The 18,634-nt window shown below is 48.8% G+C and overlaps 1 protein-coding gene across 2 annotated transcripts in view; it reads right to left on the bottom strand.

Moving 5' to 3' along the window:
- Positions 1 to 2,405: 2,405 nt before the first annotated feature.
- The window catches only part of USP7 (ubiquitin specific peptidase 7), a 56,496-nt gene continuing 40,267 nt past the window's right edge, over positions 2,406 to 18,634 (bottom strand). For both annotated transcript variants that reach the window (XM_019928730.3, XM_019928731.2), the window contains 21 exons: positions 17,709 to 17,791; positions 15,725 to 15,834; positions 14,252 to 14,408; positions 13,333 to 13,477; positions 12,919 to 13,049; positions 11,877 to 12,011; positions 11,397 to 11,498; positions 11,118 to 11,223; positions 10,242 to 10,334; positions 10,085 to 10,152; positions 9,654 to 9,754; positions 8,623 to 8,776; positions 7,939 to 8,006; positions 7,351 to 7,459; positions 7,179 to 7,256; positions 6,366 to 6,466; positions 5,281 to 5,380; positions 3,745 to 3,864; positions 3,520 to 3,591; positions 3,302 to 3,392; positions 2,406 to 2,987 (listed from right to left, as the gene is read on the bottom strand). In XM_019928730.3, coding sequence (XP_019784289.1) covers positions 2,881 to 2,987; positions 3,302 to 3,392; positions 3,520 to 3,591; positions 3,745 to 3,864; positions 5,281 to 5,380; positions 6,366 to 6,466; positions 7,179 to 7,256; positions 7,351 to 7,459; positions 7,939 to 8,006; positions 8,623 to 8,776; positions 9,654 to 9,754; positions 10,085 to 10,152; positions 10,242 to 10,334; positions 11,118 to 11,223; positions 11,397 to 11,498; positions 11,877 to 12,011; positions 12,919 to 13,049; positions 13,333 to 13,477; positions 14,252 to 14,408; positions 15,725 to 15,834; positions 17,709 to 17,791 — 2,231 coding nt within the window. In that variant the 3' untranslated portion in view covers positions 2,406 to 2,880. The remainder of the gene's footprint in view (positions 2,988 to 3,301; positions 3,393 to 3,519; positions 3,592 to 3,744; positions 3,865 to 5,280; positions 5,381 to 6,365; positions 6,467 to 7,178; positions 7,257 to 7,350; positions 7,460 to 7,938; positions 8,007 to 8,622; positions 8,777 to 9,653; positions 9,755 to 10,084; positions 10,153 to 10,241; positions 10,335 to 11,117; positions 11,224 to 11,396; positions 11,499 to 11,876; positions 12,012 to 12,918; positions 13,050 to 13,332; positions 13,478 to 14,251; positions 14,409 to 15,724; positions 15,835 to 17,708; positions 17,792 to 18,634) is intronic.

Genomic DNA, 18,634 nt, shown 5'->3' with positions numbered 1-18,634 from the left:
CCCGCCTGACCTGAGCCACAGAACAGCTCCGCCGCGCCCCCTCCAGGAGTGGACTGGGGGGTGTGATACGGCTGCAGGCAGGGTGCTGGGGACACCTCCCGCTGTTTCCAGCCTGGAGCAAGGCTGGGCAGGGTGTCCAGAGGCGAGGAGGCGTCACAAGGCCGGGAGGGCACACAGGGGCCTGGCCGGACTGTCACACTCTACCACCTGCCCACCTGTGAACGGGTGAAACGAACCAGCCCCCCAGCAGCAGCCCTGACCCTCTGAGGCACTGGGTCTGAACGGACGAGGGCGCCTCCTCTGTACCGGTGGGAAGGGGGCAGGATTCGGCTTCAGGGGGGCTGAGTGTGGGTTCTCTCCCAACATCTTATGACGAACTCAGAACATCCATCATACTGGGCAGGATCATGCTGTGAACACCCATCCCTGGATCTATCCATCAACAACGGTGCCTGCCCGTCGGGTGGGTCAGTGGCCCTTTAAAGCTGCGATGAGCTGCAATTCTGTGTCTGAACAGCTCAGCCGGCGGGGGGCCTGGGTTCCAGGCCTCACAGAGTGAGCGTTTTATGTATCATATATTAACTCGACAGCTCGAGGGAGCTGATCACTGTAAAGACACACAAAGCGAGGGAAATGTGGTTGGAACGCCTGAGCCACATGTGGCAACTTAAAATTAAATCAGTGAAAACTCACTCTCTCTGCTACTTTAGCCACGTTTCAGGTGCTCAGCGGACACCTGGGGCTCGCGGCTCCCTCACTGGGCAGGGCCGACGGAGGACCCTCCACCCCAACGGCGGACATTCTATCGGGCAGTGAGCGGTCAGAACAAAAAGGCCGAGAGTGGCAAAAATGCCACAGCACCACCCACCCCCAAACGGGGGATCTACGGCTCCGTCTTGACATCTGAAATGTATGTTTGCAAATGCAGTTTGCTCTTACTTTCTAAAATGAGACCGTTTCTCCCAGCTTGCTGTTGCCGGTACAGTCATGACGAACCCAAGCCCCTCTTCAACGTTACCCTGTGGTTCTAGGGGCCTGAGGGGAAGACACACCAGTCTCAGGGTCCAGAGCGAGCCGTGTGAAAGGCGGTCCTCTTCAGGTTGCACCCCTCCCACCACCCCCATCAGCTTTATGAACTCGGACTCAAGGCCGTAAGTGGGAGGGAATGGAAGAGTAAATCGCACGCGCTACCTGCTGACCGTCCACGTTATGAAAAGGCCTTTGGGGAAAGCCATTTAGTAACTCGACAATAAGTTTCCGTGACTTAAGACTATAATCAACCCTGAGCCAAAACCTAAAAGAAATCAATACTTTAATGTTCAAAGTCGAGCACCCGGAGAATGACTTTCCGCAGGAGGGTGGGGCGGGTGGCGCTATGGTCACCGTGGGCACCTGGGCAGGAAGTACCCGCCAGGTGGTGAGCAGCCCAGGGACACAGTGCGCCAGGCGCGGGATGCAAGGCCACCTCCCCTGGGCCACGCCTTCCACCATTTCAGTATTTCTGGTCATCTTATTGTACTTGGTTCCTGCCCGGAAAAACTTTTTCTTAAGCTTAAATGGGATGAGTCAGAGGCAAAAACAACCCCCCCCCCCCCGAAAACCTCGTTATAAAGGAATAGGTTCCCCAGGCCTATTTGCAGGGAGAGCAGAAATCTCCCTCAACTTCCACGTCACTCACTGAGTTATAATTTTTATAGAAAATTTTATTCAACATACAACATTTTCCAGCAAAAAGGCAATATACAGGAAGAGTCGGTGTACACTGCTGCTACAGAAACAAACGAAAAATACTGGAAAAGGATGAAAAATAAGTGTCATCTGCTGATTCTATTTTACTGCACTCAAAACTAGACACGCAGCTGGCGTCAGCTCCAAAGGAAAAGGCCGGACTGAAAGAAAACTACACACAATGAATATCAACATCAGTGAAAGTCACTTAGATTCACCCAACAAAATGCCACCTCCTCCCAGTGGTAAATTGTACATGTTCATTCATTAAATATACAATTTCAATTTTCCTTTTTTTTTCTTTTTTATTTAGCTTTTTTATACAAAGTCAACAGCTTGCTAACACCAGTGGGCATGCCCTCTTTGCTAAAAGGCCCTCCTTTCTTGGTTCCGCCTGTTCCGTTTTAAGGAGACAAGTCTATTTATAATTTTTTCACCTGCTCGAATGAACTCTTGAGATCGTTAGGTTTGCCGAGAGGCAGCATAGTACACCTTAATTGTATTGAACAGCGTTTTCAATTTAATAAAAAGACCCCCGAAGTGTCTGTCAGGCCTGTATTCAGTGCATCCACTCTGCAAACGGGCTGCAGGACAGCGGTGGCTGACGGAAGGGAGACGAGTTTATTAAAAAGACCCAGGCAGCTGGGGAGACCGAGGAAGGGGCGACAATACACGAGTGAAGGAAAGAGCGCTATTTATTAGGTTGTGAGTTTCTCTGTTTCGCCTTTACAGATGCACAAAAGGTCATTGAAAAGTATAATTGAGGGAAAGACGTCAGACGAGCCTAAACAGAAGACTTACTAGCTGTGGGGCTGGCGGCCGGGCCCCGGAGCGGGGACAGCCGAGCCTGTCCAGCGCCGCGCCGCACCCACCGGCTGTTCCCCGACACGCTGACAGCGCCTTGCATCGTGGTTACCATAAAATAACTCTCATTGGCATCCAAGCTTTATAAAAACACCTTCATTTTGCTCAAAAAGGGCAATCAATAGATACAGAGAAGCCAAACTGAACAGCCTCAACAAAATAAAATTAACACCAGCAGCAAATCCTCTTGCTGAAGACTTGGGACAGTGCTCGCGCACCAGAGTTCTTGGCTGTTGTTAAAGGGCACACCCACCACGGTCCGCCTCGCCCACCCGCCAGGGGAGGAAGTCAGTTATGGATTTTAATCGCCTTTTCCAGGTATGTGTAGCGACTCCTCTTTGGGGCTTTGTTGAAGTGGTCGAGCCCTAGCCAAGGCCGAGGATGAGACATGTTACCTGGCAGGGAGAGAAAGCAACTGAGACCACAGAGCCCAGGCTTGGGCCCCTGGAGCGAGTGCACCCCACCCCCAACTGAGGTCTCAGGGCTCCCAAGGGCGGCACCGTCTCCCCTGGGACCTTAGTTTTTTCGGCCATTGTGTGATGCCTGCCAAGTTCATCAGTTACAGGCTGCCGTTCCTCCCTGTTCTACAGATAAGGAAAACAAGGCCCAATCTCCCAGCTGGAGAAATACAAGGGCCGCCACTTGAACCCAGGGCTGCCGGCCTCCCGGCCACTTACTACTTGCTTCTTCCCTGTGGGAGGGCTCTTACCAGGCTGAGGTTCAAAGTCTTTCAAGTTTACTTCATACTCATCTTCATTTATGTACTGGTGTCGGCCCATCATCACAATGGCAAATTTAAACTGAGAGACAAAAATCGAAAACGCCATTCATTCCAAATACTAGCAAAACTCACACCTCTGGCAAAAAAAGTGAAGACTTTAGCATCCCGCCCGACAAATTACTTGCAAGTATCCAAGAAGCGCGTACCTTTTCAAACTCCTTTTCCTGGATGTCTAGCAGACTCTGAATCCGCTTCATCACTTCTCTGAAATGCTCGCCCTGCGACGACAAAGGGCGCATGTGCTCACAAAGCTCATGCCCTCCTGTGCTGCCGCCTCAGGGAAGGAGCCCCACTGAGCAACGCTAACCCAGAGCGCGAGGGCCCAGGTCCCGACCCGAGACACTCAGTCTCTTAGCAGAAGGACGCCTCACCTGGTGTATCCTCAGCAAGAAGGGGATCCCGAATGTCCCAAACACCTCTTTGTGGAAATGTGCCACTGTGATCAGCATCTCATTTTCCTTATCTATGTCTACCTGGTCCAAAGGTATTTCCTGGGGACACAGGTTTTTAACACAAGGGGTTGAGAAATTCAGTTAATGCAAACACAGCGCCACATTTTAATTCTTAATTCTGACTCACTCCTCCAACAAGGGAAGCTAGGTCAGATTTTTGCCAAAATGTCATGTTTGGGGCTTGTTAGAATAATTAAGAGTTTAGAGCCACGAGAAATAGCTAAGCTTAAAAGAAAACTCTGGGGACTTCCCTGGTGGCACAGTGGTTAAGAATCCACCTGCCAATGCAGGGGACACCGGTTAGAGCCCTGGCCCGGGAAGATCCCACATGCCACGGAGCAACTAAGCCCGCATGCCACAACTATTGAAGCCTGTGCGCCTAGAGCCCATGCTCTGCAACAAGAGAAGCCACCGCAATGAGAAGCCCGCGCATCGCAACAAAGAGTAGCCCCTACTCGCAACCAGAGAAAGCCCGCACGCAGCAACAAAGACCCAACGCAGCCAAAAATAAAAATAAATAAATTTATGTATTTAAAAAAAAAAAAAAAGAATCCACCTGCCCATGCAGGGGACATGGGTTCTATCCCTGGTCCAGGAAGATCCCACATGCTGTGGAGCAACCAAGCCTGTGAGCTGCAACTACTGAGCCTGTGCTCTAGAGCCCATGAGCCACAACTACTGAGCCTGCGCGCCTAGAGCCCGTGCTCCACAACAAGAGAAGCCACCGCAATGAGAAGCCCGCGCACCGCAACGAAGACCCAACGCGGCCAAAAATAAATAAATATTTTAAAAAAGAAAACTTTTTAAAAAAAAACTATTTATTTGGCTACATTAGGTTTCTGTTGCGTCACGTGGGATCCTTAGTTGTGGCATGTGGGATCTAGTTTCCTGACCAGGGATTGAACCCGGGCCCCCTGCATTGGGAAGGCAGACCCTTAGCCACCAGACCACCTGGGGAGTCCCAAAACTCTGGGTTTTAAGAGACCAAATAATGAGTTGTTCCAGTTACTGTGGAAATCTCAGCAGTTTTAAAATCAACAGGGACCCAGTTTCTGACTAGATGTGCTTGATGATCCATACTTAAAATTAATTTCTAAGGACAAATAAGTGAGCTATCTGGAGTAGTAGAGAGTAGAAGGGTGGCTGCCGGAAGCTGGGGCGAGAGTCTCAGCGGAGCAGATGGATGGCGGTGAGGAATGTCCAACAACACGAATGTGCTCACACTACTGAACAGTACATTTTAGGTTAGGTCTATTTTATCATAATAAAACATTCAATTTTTCAAAATCTGGCAGAATTACATTAACCTCAGGGGTCACTTCATCTACCGGCACACAAACAAAACGACAGCCACTGCCAGGAGCCGCCGTGCTGCCTGAATAAGCTGCGGGCGGCCGCCCCACCTGCCGGGGCTCAGGAGCCCTTCCTCCCTGGTGCAGCCAGAGGGACGCTCACCTCTATTCGAAACGTTCGACTTGTCGCAGGAGATAAACATTCTAGGAGTTCGTCTTCTTGATGCACACCAATAATTTTGTAGCTTACGATTTCTAGCAGCCTGTGCAAAACAAAGAAGAATGTGAACTATATACATTCATGTAAAAAAAACTCTCTAGGGGCTTCCCTGGTGGCGCAGTGGTTGAGAGTCCGCCTGCCGATGCAGGGGACACGGGTTCGTGCCCCGCTCTAGGAAGATCCCACGTGCTGCAGAGCAGCTGGGCCCGTGAGCCACAGCTGCTGAGCCTGCGTGTCCAGAGCCTGTGCTCCGCAACGGGAGAGGCCACAACAGTGAGAGGCCCACGTACCGCAAAAAAAAAAAAAAAAACTTTCTAGAAAACTATTCGTCCGTCATTTTATTACAAAGCTACGAAGATTCGCTTGTCTTCTTATGAAGATTTGAAATGTCAAAAGCAGGTATCCTTGGGGAGCAGACAGAACACTGGCCAGGGACACCCTCGGAGCGTGTGTAAATCTTTCTTGCTATGGTTCCAAACTGGGCAGGGCTTGTGATATGTTTCTCACTCTTTAGATAACAAAGGCCTCATTCTTTTATTAATTTTGTAAAGAAAACATTCCGGGAACCAAAGAGCCCCAAAGGTTGTTCCATCCTGCGAGCCGAGTGTAAGACAAGGTGATGAGACCAGCACCTGACACTCTGAAATAAAAACTGAACATCAAATCTGGGCTTCTTTCTGCGGCTTGAACGCTGGCGAAACAGATGAGAAGTGACCAGATTTCTCAGACACAGTCAAGGCCCACGTTTTCCAGCTTCAGCTGATCAGTCTGCTTGAATCACTCTTCCTCTGCTTGACTTTTCTACCTGAATCTCCCTTTTGCACTACTGCTAATTAATATCCAGAGACACAGGGAGGGAAGATGGGCAAAAGAAAAGGATTAAATGTGAAGTATTTATATAAAGTGTTGCAAAGTATGGGCTGAAAGGTGAGCATGGCAACTACTGGGGGGGGGGGGGGCACTGCGCAAGTACAGGGCTGGGCCAGGGCTGCCCCTGCCTCCACCTTCAGGATTTGGGAAATACTCGCCTAAGTTTCCCTGATGCCTTCTCGCCGAGTTCCACAGCCTTTTTACATTCCTCTAACAGGTCCCGGACACACCCGTGCTTGTCTGGATATAGTGTTATTTCCTAAGAAACGACAAGATGAAGGCTATACAGGAAACAAGACACACGCAGGGCCTGCTTGGGCCCATCCCCGCCGACCATCACTCAGACCACCTGTCCAAGGCTGGCAGCCGCCCCACACCGCAGGGAGTCTAAGAAATGCCATTTTGAGGCAAAAAGCTCGCCATTCACAGGACAGCTTCTCAGGAATTTCTCCCCCCGGAAAGGTCACTAAGAGGCTGTCCAATTCTCAGCATGGTGAGACAGAGGACAAGGACCAGGGTGGACTGTGTCATTTCAGCCTGACAGCTGCACACGGGTGACAACATGGATGGCACATGTCCCAGATTTCCTCTCAATACCGGTAGAGCTAGAAAGGTGAACGACTTGGGTGTCTGAGTAGGTACAGACTTTCCAGAAGAACCACTTAATGTGAGGCTGTGTCGTCTGCAAAGGGCCCAGCGGAGCTGCCACCGGCTCCAAGGCCAAGCAGCAAGGTCCCAATCAGTCGGAAAGGGTCTCCCTGACACTGTCACTCTGCCTGAAGCCTCAGAGGTGGCGGCAGGGGCTGGGTGGACAGAGCTCCTCCCCCCACCGGGGTTCTCGAGCCGAGCCGCTAACACACGCTACCGCTTAGGGAGCTTTCTTTGGTGGTTTTAGTTTTCAGGGTCTGGAGAAGAGATACAATACACAAGATGCAATAAAAATAAAGACTCACACCATAGAAAAGACTCACCTCTTCCCTAAATTGGCTGTTTAACCATATACACTTAAAACTTCGCCTGTTCTCAAAGTCCGTGATTTTCATCTTAAGCTATTAAGAAAAGAGAGACTCATTTTAGATTCGCTTCCACAGAAACCCGAGCCTTCTCCTTATTACCCACGGTTACATTAATTTGGACTCATACCTGCTGATAGTAAAGTTTCTTAGGTTGTCTAGGCTTGAAGAACTGTAGAAGATCTCTTAAAGTACCTTCATAATTATGTCTAAGAGGATTACCTGGGCCATCCCTATAACTACACAAGAAAACAGCATATAAATAAAAGACTTGTTTATTTGCCTAAAACAAATATCCGTGAGTGAGCATAAAAGCAAACCTCTGGCCTGACACCTAGACTTGAAATTTGGACTCTGACTACTCCTGTCCCCAGGTCCTAAGTCCCTGCGTCTGTCACACCTGAACACTCTCTGCAAGGGTGACACGGCACACAGAAGCCGGGCCGGGCCAGGCCCAGCCGGACACACATGGGAGGGAGGTGTGTGGATGAGGTCTCTAAAGTAAGCCTGGCTTTAGATGAGGCTGCCAATTATTTTGACATCTTGGGGTAGCGTGGTCAAGATGTAAGTGGTGACAATTCTATATCTGAAACTAAGCAAGAAATGGCATGTCAGGTGAGGTGGCAGCTACTTATTACATTAGTTCGGAGATGTCTGGATGAACTATGGGACACATGCAGTCAAGACCAAACACGGGGCATCTGTGAGTGTGGCTCACCCTTGAGACTTGAAGAACTGGAGCAGCATCGGGTCGGTGTTGAGCCTCTGAGCAACTGTCTTTGCCACCTGGGGAGGGAGGGCCAGAGTCAGGGAGCAAGGTTCACATCCGGTGAACAAACTGAAACTTGCTGATACACTTTATCACTGTTCATTTGCTGAGTGCTCTTAAAGAAACCTGTTATAAGCAGCCTGAATTTAAATGCCCCGGAAATTTACCATCTAACAGGAATAAACTATATTCCTTAGTATATCACCACAGGAACAGCGTATCTGAGGAAGAAAACCTTTTAAAGTGTTTTTCACTTTCATTGGGGAGGTCTGTCTGTAGATTTATTTCCTGAAGGCTTTTTTTTAATGGTTCACACTTGGCATGTTATAACTGAAGCAAAGCTGCTGTTAAAACTATGATCTCTGAAACCAACTTATGCCAGGGGTCAAGAGGATTTCAAAGAGCAAGAAGACAGGGCAGTGGGTGGGGGTAGGCGAGTGAGGGGAAAAGAGCTTCTGATCCCCCGGCAACATCAACACCAACCCACTTGCATCAAGAACTTCCTCAGACAGTGGACTGCAACCCCTCCTCCAGAACCAAACCCATTACACAGCCTCATCAGCAAGCTTTTTAAAAAAGAACTTGGTCTCTCTGGTGTGGAATCTGACGGGAAAAGAGCATTTTATCAAATACCTGAAAATAATTCATTCTATTTGATAATGTAACCACAAATCCAGGATCATTGGGGATTGTTTTATCACAGAAAATCACATCGACACGGTGGTAGAGATCTCTGAAATATTCCTTTGCAGTGGGTAATTCACTGTTATCATTTTCGGGGTCATCCCTGGGGGGAAAAACACAGACAATCAAAGTCCAGGCCAGGGTTCAGGCATCATCTCCCAAGTAACAGTGACGCTGAGCAGTGTGGATCTAAACTCAGGCTAGCATTTTCCGACGCTGGGAGCCTGCCCGGCTACCAGGCAAAGGCGATCGTGGACAGAAGTGTGCGCTGAGCCACGCACAGGGCTGGCTGCTTTCCGTTCCTGATCTCGCTCCCGAAACAGAACAGTGCCCTCTCGTTCCGCAGACAAGGGAAAGGACTCAGGATGCACTGCGGGGCCCACCCTGCTGGCTCTGCTGAGTCTACTCCCCAACCGGGACTTGATAGGTTATCACTTCCCTGCGAAGGTTGCAGGATCGGGTCGCCGCTAAACCTAAAATGTTTACTGCCTGGCCCTTAAACGAGAGGTCTGCCACCCCTGCTCTTGGCCACCGGGCCCTGCAGCCTCCCTATGGTCAGTGTTCAGGGCTGCCCTGCCCTGGCAAAACGGCTTCAAGAGCAAGGAAAGGGCCGAGTGCGTCATCAGGCTGCCTTCAGACTGCACACCTGCCAGCTTCCACGCAGACAGATTAAAGTGATTACCCAAGTAGGTGCATTCTAAGAATTTCATGTTTTCAAGGAAAGAAAACAATCTTGCTCTTCCCTAAAGACCTTTGCCCTCCTGCTACTAGTTGTCATGCTCGCTGTAGACATTTTTGGGAAATAAAAGCATTCCGTGAGGAAAATGCTTGCCACCCCTAATTCCAAAACCCAGAGAAGGCCAACTGCTGTCAACATTCTGTCAATGTCAAACAAAACGTGACTCAGGGTCTAGAGAATCATTTCCTGGTTCTAGGACTTCTGATATTAGTACACAGAGAGAACTTCAAGAAGTACGTACTTCTGAAACACTATAATGTCACCATCCATTAGCTCATCGAGGGCTTTATCAAGAGACACGTCATAGTCCTGAATTCTCTCTGTTAAATTCGGTTTAACTTCCTACAGTAAAAGAAAGGACATGGTTACAACGCAACGTCTGTCCAATGTTTAATACGGCCACACACTGTATGTATTTTCTCTATACCCAATTCCAACAGCCCTACAATTTTAAATAAAGAGTACGAAATACTAGTAATAAGGATATAATAATCACTGACGCTAAAGAGGGAAACATCAGAAATGTACAGAGAGGATTCTGACTCAAGATCACCCGAGGCCCCATTTAGCTGTGGTCTTGACACAACAAATGCAGGGCTAGCAAAACAGGCAGAAGTCGTCCTCCCCAAACCACTAACCATGTGCTGATTACAGAAAAATAAGGATCCAAACCTCATAGAGGATAAGACTAGTATCTTGGATAAATCCTGCTCTGTCACACATAACTGGCAGCAAGTCACCTAGGTTCAAGAAAAATGAAGAATTCAAAGCTGTGATACACTGAGACTTTGGCAAAATCAACTCAGAAGGTGAGTGCTGCCAGACTTACGTATTTTACAGGATATTGGTGTGTAGATATGCCCACAGTAATTCAAGCTCCGTGTTTTGGGATCGTACATCTTCAAAAATAACATCACATCATCTACAAGGTTAAATAAACAGGCTTTGTTAGGATCTTCTGGTCAGTGCAATGTTAACAAATAGCAACTGAAACGACAACTTAGGGCACCTAAAAGTTACTGTGTGCAATGAAGTTTGTTAAGAGGCTGATCCTAGGTCTGAGGCATCATTTCTAACCTCAAACCCATGGGGAACACTGCATTTGAAGCAGGAAAGATGAGAATGAGTGCAGAGAATTTAGGAAACCTAGTTTTAAGACCTGGTCCTCACTAGCAGTGTTTTACCATCGAAGTATCGCTAAAGGTTGTGTCTGAGTCTTTGCCGGGGAAGTGACCACTTGAAGTAATACAAATAAGCAATCTTGGACCTACCTGTTTTGTAAATAAAGTTGCGCTGGAAGACAGTTCTTTTACCTAATCTCTGTAGCTGCTTAGTAGCTACAATAGCAGACAGAGGCGGTATGGCCCACAAAGCATGAAATATTGACTATCTGGCCCTTGACAGCAACCCCTGCTCTACACCATCTGTCAAGTATACACAAGACCAGCGTGATTAGAAAAATGTGGAATGTGCTGGACTCCACGCTGCTGCCACCTTCTCACCTGCCAGGACGCTACAACCCACAGTCGGTCTGATTTGACTTCATCAAGAAGCCTTGAACACGGTGGATGTTTCGCGAGCATTTTGGGGGATTAACAAGATTTCTTTGCAAGGGAAGAACACTTAACCCTGTGTGTTTAGAACGACACTCCGGGAATAAAACTCCACTCTCTGGAGGTGCTGGGCTGGGGGAGGAGGCACTCACGATCTTTATCAAACTTGGGTAACGTTGCTCCACTAGCAGCCAGCTCCGGATCAACTGTTTCCAGGAATATTGTCCAAGGGTTTTCATTATCACTGAGTTCAATCATCTATTCCCAAAAGAGATGCTGGGCTTAGAAGATTTTAATGGCTAAGTGAGAGTGAAAAACTATATTCAAGTAGAAGACAAGATCCAACTCTATGTAACTGGACCGAGGGGAATACCGCAGGGCACACAGTGCCTGCCGCGCACACCCAGACCAGACCAGACCGCCACACTCACCGTCTTGCTGCCGTCGGCCTCGTTATCCAGCATGGCCGGTCGTTTGGTGCCATTGCTCCTCGCCTGCATGGGCCACAGTCGAATCTGATCTTGAGGAAATCCCTGGAAATCATTACAGTTAAATTAGTTGAAGCAAAATCAGCTTATATTTTAATTCAACATCAAGGAAATGATTCTATGATTATAAGGGGAAAAAAATCATGATTACAGCTCTCCCTGCTGGTATGGGCAACAGTGACCTGGCCTTCGGGATCTCTGGTGTCCCGGAAGTTCAAGCCCATTTTACCAAGGGGGAGGCGGGCGGAGGAGGGGGAAATTAGGGGAGATGCCAGAGGGCACAACCCGGAAGGGAAGGAACTCTGGTCCCAAGCTCACTCTCAGGTGGTGTCTGGACACAGTGCCTGCCTCCAAGGGCAGGATCCTCCAGGGTCCAGTTATGAAAAAGGAGAGAGAACTATCAACAGGAGGACGGGCGCTCACCATGGTCTGAGAGAGGTTCTGGACAAACTCAGCAAGCGAGGAGTTTTTCAACACTTTGAACACAGTGTATTTCACTTTTTCTTCATCGTACATATCATTTCCTTGATGGCCACAAAACTGGTCCTCTGCAACAATCTGCAAATAGGGATGAAAATGCAGAATGGAGTTTACACCACTAACACACACAAGAGAACCAGGTCAGGCTGATCGAAACCAAGGTTCAAATGCTAAAACTAAAAACAACTAGTGTTGGGCTTCCCTGGTGGCGCAGCGGCTGAGATCCGCCTGCCGATGCAGCGGACGCAGGTTTGTGCCCCGGTCCGGGAAGATCCCACATGCTGCGGAGCGGCTGGGCCCGTGAGCCGTGGCCGCTGAGCCTGCACGTCCGGAGCCTGTGCTCCGCAACAGGAGAGGCCACAACAACAGTAAGAGGCCCGCGTACCGCAAAACAAAACAGACAAAAGAACAACTAGTCTTTTGCTTTGATGAACCTTCTACAGAAGACCCAAGCAGAAAAGCACCAAAATGACCAAGAACTAAATCAGGTACGAATATTTGGAAACCCTACATATTTCCATGCAGCCATTCTAAACTCATCCATAAACATCAACTAGAAATCCATCTGGATGGTGATCCCCAAATATGATAAAGCCAGGATGCACATGTACCTTTTTCTCCAGGTAGTCTATTTGTTTGTTAAAACAAATGCCTGTTTCCTAACTGCAACTAAATCATGAACCAAAACCACCTGGCAGTTCACCCCCCACCCCCCCAGCTGCCAGAGCTCTCCCTGCCAGGCCTCATCTGGGTTCTGCTCACCCTTCCTTCTCTGGTCCCCTGCATGCTTTATAAACACTAAGACACCGCTGCTCTGGCAGCCTGAGTCCTCTCACATCTAAGCCCATATCCTGAACTGGAAAGAACATTCCCAAAGGTCAGGGAACTGGCCTGCAGTTCCTCAGTCGCACGCTCAGGGGGCTGCCCAGACACGTCGCCGACGCCCTGGCCCGTGAAGCAGCTTCGCGCCTGCCCAGAGGCTGACCTGCACTTGCATGTAGAGATGGGCTTCCTGCCGCTCCTTCCGCTTCTGAGCCTCGATCCTTTTCTCTTCTTGTAATCGTTCCACCAACTGCTGAGGGATATCATGGTCGGTGACAGCTTGTAAAACCTCACCTGCAGGACAAATGCATCTTCCTTCACCTCTGTGCACGTCATCGCAAATAAAGCCACCCTTCAAAGTAAAATTACTTGGCACCCTGGGTCCACATCCAAACCCGCAACCCCAATCCAGCTGCTTCCAGATGATGCTGTAAGGCAGCATAAGCAGGCAAATGTCTGGACAGGTGGCTCTAGCTTAGGTCCACTGTAACGTGGTATAAAATGCCCCAGCGGGCGAGACTCAGGGCCCAGCCGCGAGCTTGGCACAGCCAGGGCACGACACACCCGCTGCACTCACTGAGCTTCGACTCCCGGATGTAAACCAGCATGTAGGCGTTGGTGCAGTGCCGCACGGAGAGGTCGTCGTCGTGGCCCCCGTAGTTGTGCTCGATGGCCTCCTCTTTCGTACACCTGGACACCACGTCATCGTCAAACTTACACCACTGCAACGGGGAGCAGCAGAGATACGGCACTTTGAGGAGCACACAAAGTAAAAGGCAGCATTCTCCGAAAACACATGACCTGCCTCAGGTGACCCTCACAAAACTCGCCAGCACTTCTGCCGTCCTCATCCCACATTCTGGAGAAATTGCTAATATCCGTCCATGGGCAATTTCTGTAATGTACTCAAATATCCTAAGCCTCAGCTTAGGCTCCATCTCTGTCCACTGTGGATGGAGTCGTTTTAAATGGCACTAATCCTACAGTTACAGGTTCCGCATCTGGTGCCATGAGGGTCCCGCCTTCAAATCCCCTCGGCATGAGCTGGACGGGCTCCACCTTGGCTCTGTTCCTCACTGGCCCTGTGGCCCTGGACACAGACCCCAAGACCCTCATCTGCTCCTCCTGGTGAAGATCACGTGATGGGATCCACGTGAACCAGGCAAAGACCGCGCATTACATCGCACGGGTAATGGGGCACGTGCAATAACACACAACCAATGCGGGCCCGTGAGTGCGGGCCACAGATGATTATTCTAAGTGGAAACTAAGTGCCTCATGTTAGATGTAAAGGGATCCTATAAGGTCCAACGTTCAATACTAATAACGAGATGTATATATCAAGTACAATCATAATTTACCATCCACCTTTAAAAGTATCAGGAACATACAGGCACAGAGGCCAAGAAGGGATCCTTCACTATCAAGGCCAAGTCTGAAGCTGAGCGTCACTGAATCCCCTACACAGCATCACGTCCACCCTCCCCAGCACTTACTTTGCCATCCCCTTTAGGGTTTAGATAAACCACATAATGTCCACCATGATTATCTCCACTATGAACCAGGACTGCATGAAGAATATAATTTGCAGGGTCTTTAGGATCCGTTTTTTGCAAAAATTCATCAAGTGGTAGCTGTTCGGGGAACTCAAACCTATTTAAAATAAAAACATTTTAAGAGAAATCCAGGTTTCATTTACTTGTAAAATATTTCACCTTTAGGCTTTACTCCTTGCTAGACCTTCTAATTCACTGGCTCCTCTTTACTTGGAAAGGGCAGCTCCTACTCATCACAACAAATTATTCACACGTCAACAAAATCTGAAGCTTGATTTGAGAAAAATACCTAAAAAGCACTGACACACCTAACGGAATTTTAAATTCCAGGATATTACATAACAGTCAGTTTTTGTGACAAAAACACACTGACTTTTCTAGGATGTGGATATTTCCAAATGTTGTCATGAACGGGGGCGGCGGGGGGTGCTTGAGAGGCAGGAAGAGCGTGAGGTGGGTGCACAAGGACCGTGGTGCTGAGCAGAGCACGAGCCTGGGCGTGGAGGGGCAGCTGCCACCCAGCACGGCCCTTGGGAACTCAGGCCCGGCACTGCCAAGTGTTTTGAATGCCAGATGCCAGAAATCTGGACTTTTATGTGAAATCTCACGACCTGAAAAAACGCTGGCAACTAATTCCAATAAAAATAGAAAGAAAACCAAGGTGAGGACCCAACAAAGCACACCAGCAGGTTGGGCCTAGCTTGCAGGCTGCTGGTCTGTGAGGTCTGCCGTCTCAAGAGACCCCACGGAAAAGGGCAAGAACAGACGAGCAGGCCCGGCTGGTGGCAGGTGATATGATCGAGTCACACTCTCCGCCGAGTTTCCGGGGTGACTGACCAACCTCTAGGAGGCTGGTTATTGTCAGGCTGTACCCCCTGACCAAGGAGTACAAAGTCACTGCTCCAACTAATCAGGGTTCAAGTTCTGTCTCCTTAACCAGACAAAGCAGTGTGTGGTACCAACCTTTTAACTGGTACTTTAAGGATCTATAAAACACCTGGAATGGGGGACACACCCACCTACGCCAGCATTTCTGAGGATTCTAGCACATTCTATAAGCCTATACCAACTGAGAGATAACATATTGGCGAATCCTATGTAAACCAATAGTGTAATAATAGCAAATGCCACTTCTGGGGAAAGCAAAGCCTGTGCAGCAGAAAGTACCCTCTCCCCACAGACTTCAGTCTGCCACAGTGTAGACAGAGGGGCTCCCTGAGGAGGAGATACGGAGGAAGCAGCCCCTGAAATTATCCCTTTAAAAGCACAGTTCTTGGGACACCTCGGCAGAGAGGAAACCTAAATAAATCAGAGATGAGACCGAAAACAGAAAAACTAAACAAAGCACTGAGACTAACCCCCTAAATCAGGATGATGGGTAAATCTTAACTCTCACATCCCACTCTAGATTACCTATCGTTGATCTTGATATTTTGGTCCGTCTGAGGGTCATACATAAATCGCATCAGTTGTAGGTGTAACACTGGTGGCAATGTTAGGAATTTCACACCTTTCTCTGCTTCCTGAACATTGAAAAAGAAGCACAGGTTTAGTTTACCTCTACTTATTTCTCGAAGCAACAAAAGCAACAGCGTTTCACAGCAAGGGTGGAACACGTTGGGAACTTCTGGTAGGGAGATGGGCACAGGGTGCCTTTAAAATGTTCTGTGTGTGGGATTTCCTCTTAGTTTGCATTATACTCTATCTTGATGTCCAGCGACAGGGGAACAGTGAAGTAAACTACAGCTCAGTCACTTGTTGCCCTATTAACACAGTCATTAAACACTACGAAAATTCTGGAGAAACACGGGAAAATCAAATGGAAAAGCAGAGGATTATGATTATGTGAATGAGGTGTGCCTATGGACACCAGAACAGAGTAAGACGAGCACGGTCTGGGTTGGGAGAACTGCCCGTGACCGCCGTCCTTCCCCGTGAGCACGGTCACGTGCTAACTGTTCACTCCTGCTTCTGAAGACCCCTCCGACTCGGTATCAGCAAGGCCCTCTGACCACCGTCACAGCTTCTGCCCAGGCGTCACCAGCCTCTGGGGCAAAGGACACCCCGAGCAAGGCCTCTGTGGGAGAGGCCCAGCCTCACTCCTCCCCCCACCTCAGCCAGCTGAGTCCTCACTCAAATAAGCCTTCACCAAAGCCAGTCACCACCAGGCCACTGGCGGCCCTCAGCACGGCTGTATTCCTTCGGAGCTGTAAACCTTATTTCCAACACTGGCTAGAACACACCCACCTGGAGGAACTGGTGTCCTAGGTGGCAATGTTCTCTGTTGTACATTAGCATGGTTAAGGAAACTGGGTAGTTCTGGGAAGAAAAACAAAAACCCAGGAACCTACTGCCACACAAAGGAATGGCACGGTTTTAGTACAACTTGAAACAATAATAGAAGAATCATGTTTCTCAGCCACTGTCCATTGAGAGTCTGATTCTAAAATATATTTTGTTCACCCAGAGCCAAAAATATCCAGTGTGGATAAGGGCAATTCCGTGAGTTGACTCAAGTGTTTCCTAAGCAAATCCAGTGGCATGTTTGCCAAGTAGCTTACTGATCTACAAATCAGTGGCCTGACCAAGCAGGACAGCAGGTCTGTGACCCACGGCAAAATGGTCTCACCAGCACCGTGAATTATAAACGTGCGAGCTTGGTAAACCCAGGATGGTCCGAAAAAAATCATATATTAGTTGAGCCAGTGAGTCAAGGTTATGAGGCTGCAGGGTCCAACCTGGAGGGCTGGACCCTGAGGATGCCGCTGACCCACCAAGCAGCCTGACCAGGCCACAGCCCGGGCCCCTCCATCTGACCATGCACTGCCGCTTGTTTTCAACACTCATTGTTCTGCCAGAGTTCCTGCGGGGCCTTGTGGAAAACAAGCAGGGACACCGAGTATGGAACAATAACAGAAAATGCACTCCTCGTTCTGGAAGTCAGGATCCTCAGAAAACTAACTGACACTCCACTGCGGCGGCGGGAGAGCAAAGCACCACCACCAGCCAAAACCAGAGTCCCAGTGACTAAGCAGTTCTATCTGTGACTAGGAGAAACTGAGGGAAGCTCTGGCACAGACATCAGTGAAGTAAGGGGCAGAGTTGTGGATGGAATTGGGGCAGGGGGGAGGTGGGGGGGGGTACACGTGTCGGGTGATGGTTCTGCCTCTGGTAGCCAGGAGGCACAACACCTTCCCCACCCCTGCCTGTCTACACCAGCAACACGATCAGAGCTCTCTAACACAACGTCCAGACTGAGAAATAAAATCCTTTTGCGTTCTAAACACCAGCGGCATGTGAAAAGATACGAGTGAATGTTTAGTTCACAGTCAAGCAAAAGATCTGAAAACAAAGTGGAAAGATACAGCGGGACACTAGCACACAATCTCCAAGTTACCTGCAAGCCATGCTCCCCGGCATCGTATTTATTGTCACCGTCTAGTTGTTCTACTGCCACGTAATCCACAAATGATTCAAATACTTTCAAGAGAGAAAGAGAAAAAAGTCAGCCGAAGTTATCACTAAAGCTTTGATTATAACAGTCAATCAATCAATTCAGGCACGCCAGGGAGGAATGTAAATAACTGTAGCTGTGAGCACAGGTCTGCAACTTCACCGATCCAGCAAAAGGTGTGAACTCTTAAGGCCACTGAGGGTGTTACGTGATAACATGGAGTCAATGTTTTAATAAACTTAAGTAATGTTAAAGTACAAATTTTAACCCAAACACTTATTCTAAAGTCAGTGCAGAAAGAGAGCAGGCATGTGGGAGGGTGGGTGGGGGAAGAGGGGGAGTTTGGAAGGGGACACGGGCTTCTGCTGTGAGAGGGAGTAAGAGCGGAGGCTCCTGTGCACAGCACAGGGACACGGCTGATAACGCTGCCACGTGTAAGTCAAGTTCATTGACCAGAAGGCAGTCATGCTGTCACAATACCTGAGCATACCAAATAACCATGATGAACACTTTAAACACCTTACGATCCTGTCACTTAAACCACAATAAAGCTGAAAAGGAAGAAGGAAGAATCCATCCAAGGATGATAGCCAATGGACCAGGAGGTAGAGTCTAGAAAGAGGTCTACACAGATGCGAAGGGCTCGCTGCTGACAAAGGGGCAGCAGAGCACCTTTGGTCCACTCTGACCATAAGCAGAAAGAAACTATTCTGGGTGGACTGTAAATAAACAGAAAAGAGAAAAAAGTAACAGATAAGAGAATTATCTTAAGACTTCAGGGCAGGTGTTCTCAGACACAAAAAGCAAAGATTGATACCCTGGATTTCACTACAGTTATGACATTCTGTTAACCAAATGGGCACACTGCT

This window comes from Tursiops truncatus, chromosome 15, assembly GCF_011762595.2.
Source record: "Tursiops truncatus isolate mTurTru1 chromosome 15, mTurTru1.mat.Y, whole genome shotgun sequence".
NCBI classification, from domain to species: Eukaryota; Metazoa; Chordata; class Mammalia; order Artiodactyla; family Delphinidae; genus Tursiops; species Tursiops truncatus.
This window is presented reverse-complemented; position numbering and strand designations above follow the sequence as displayed.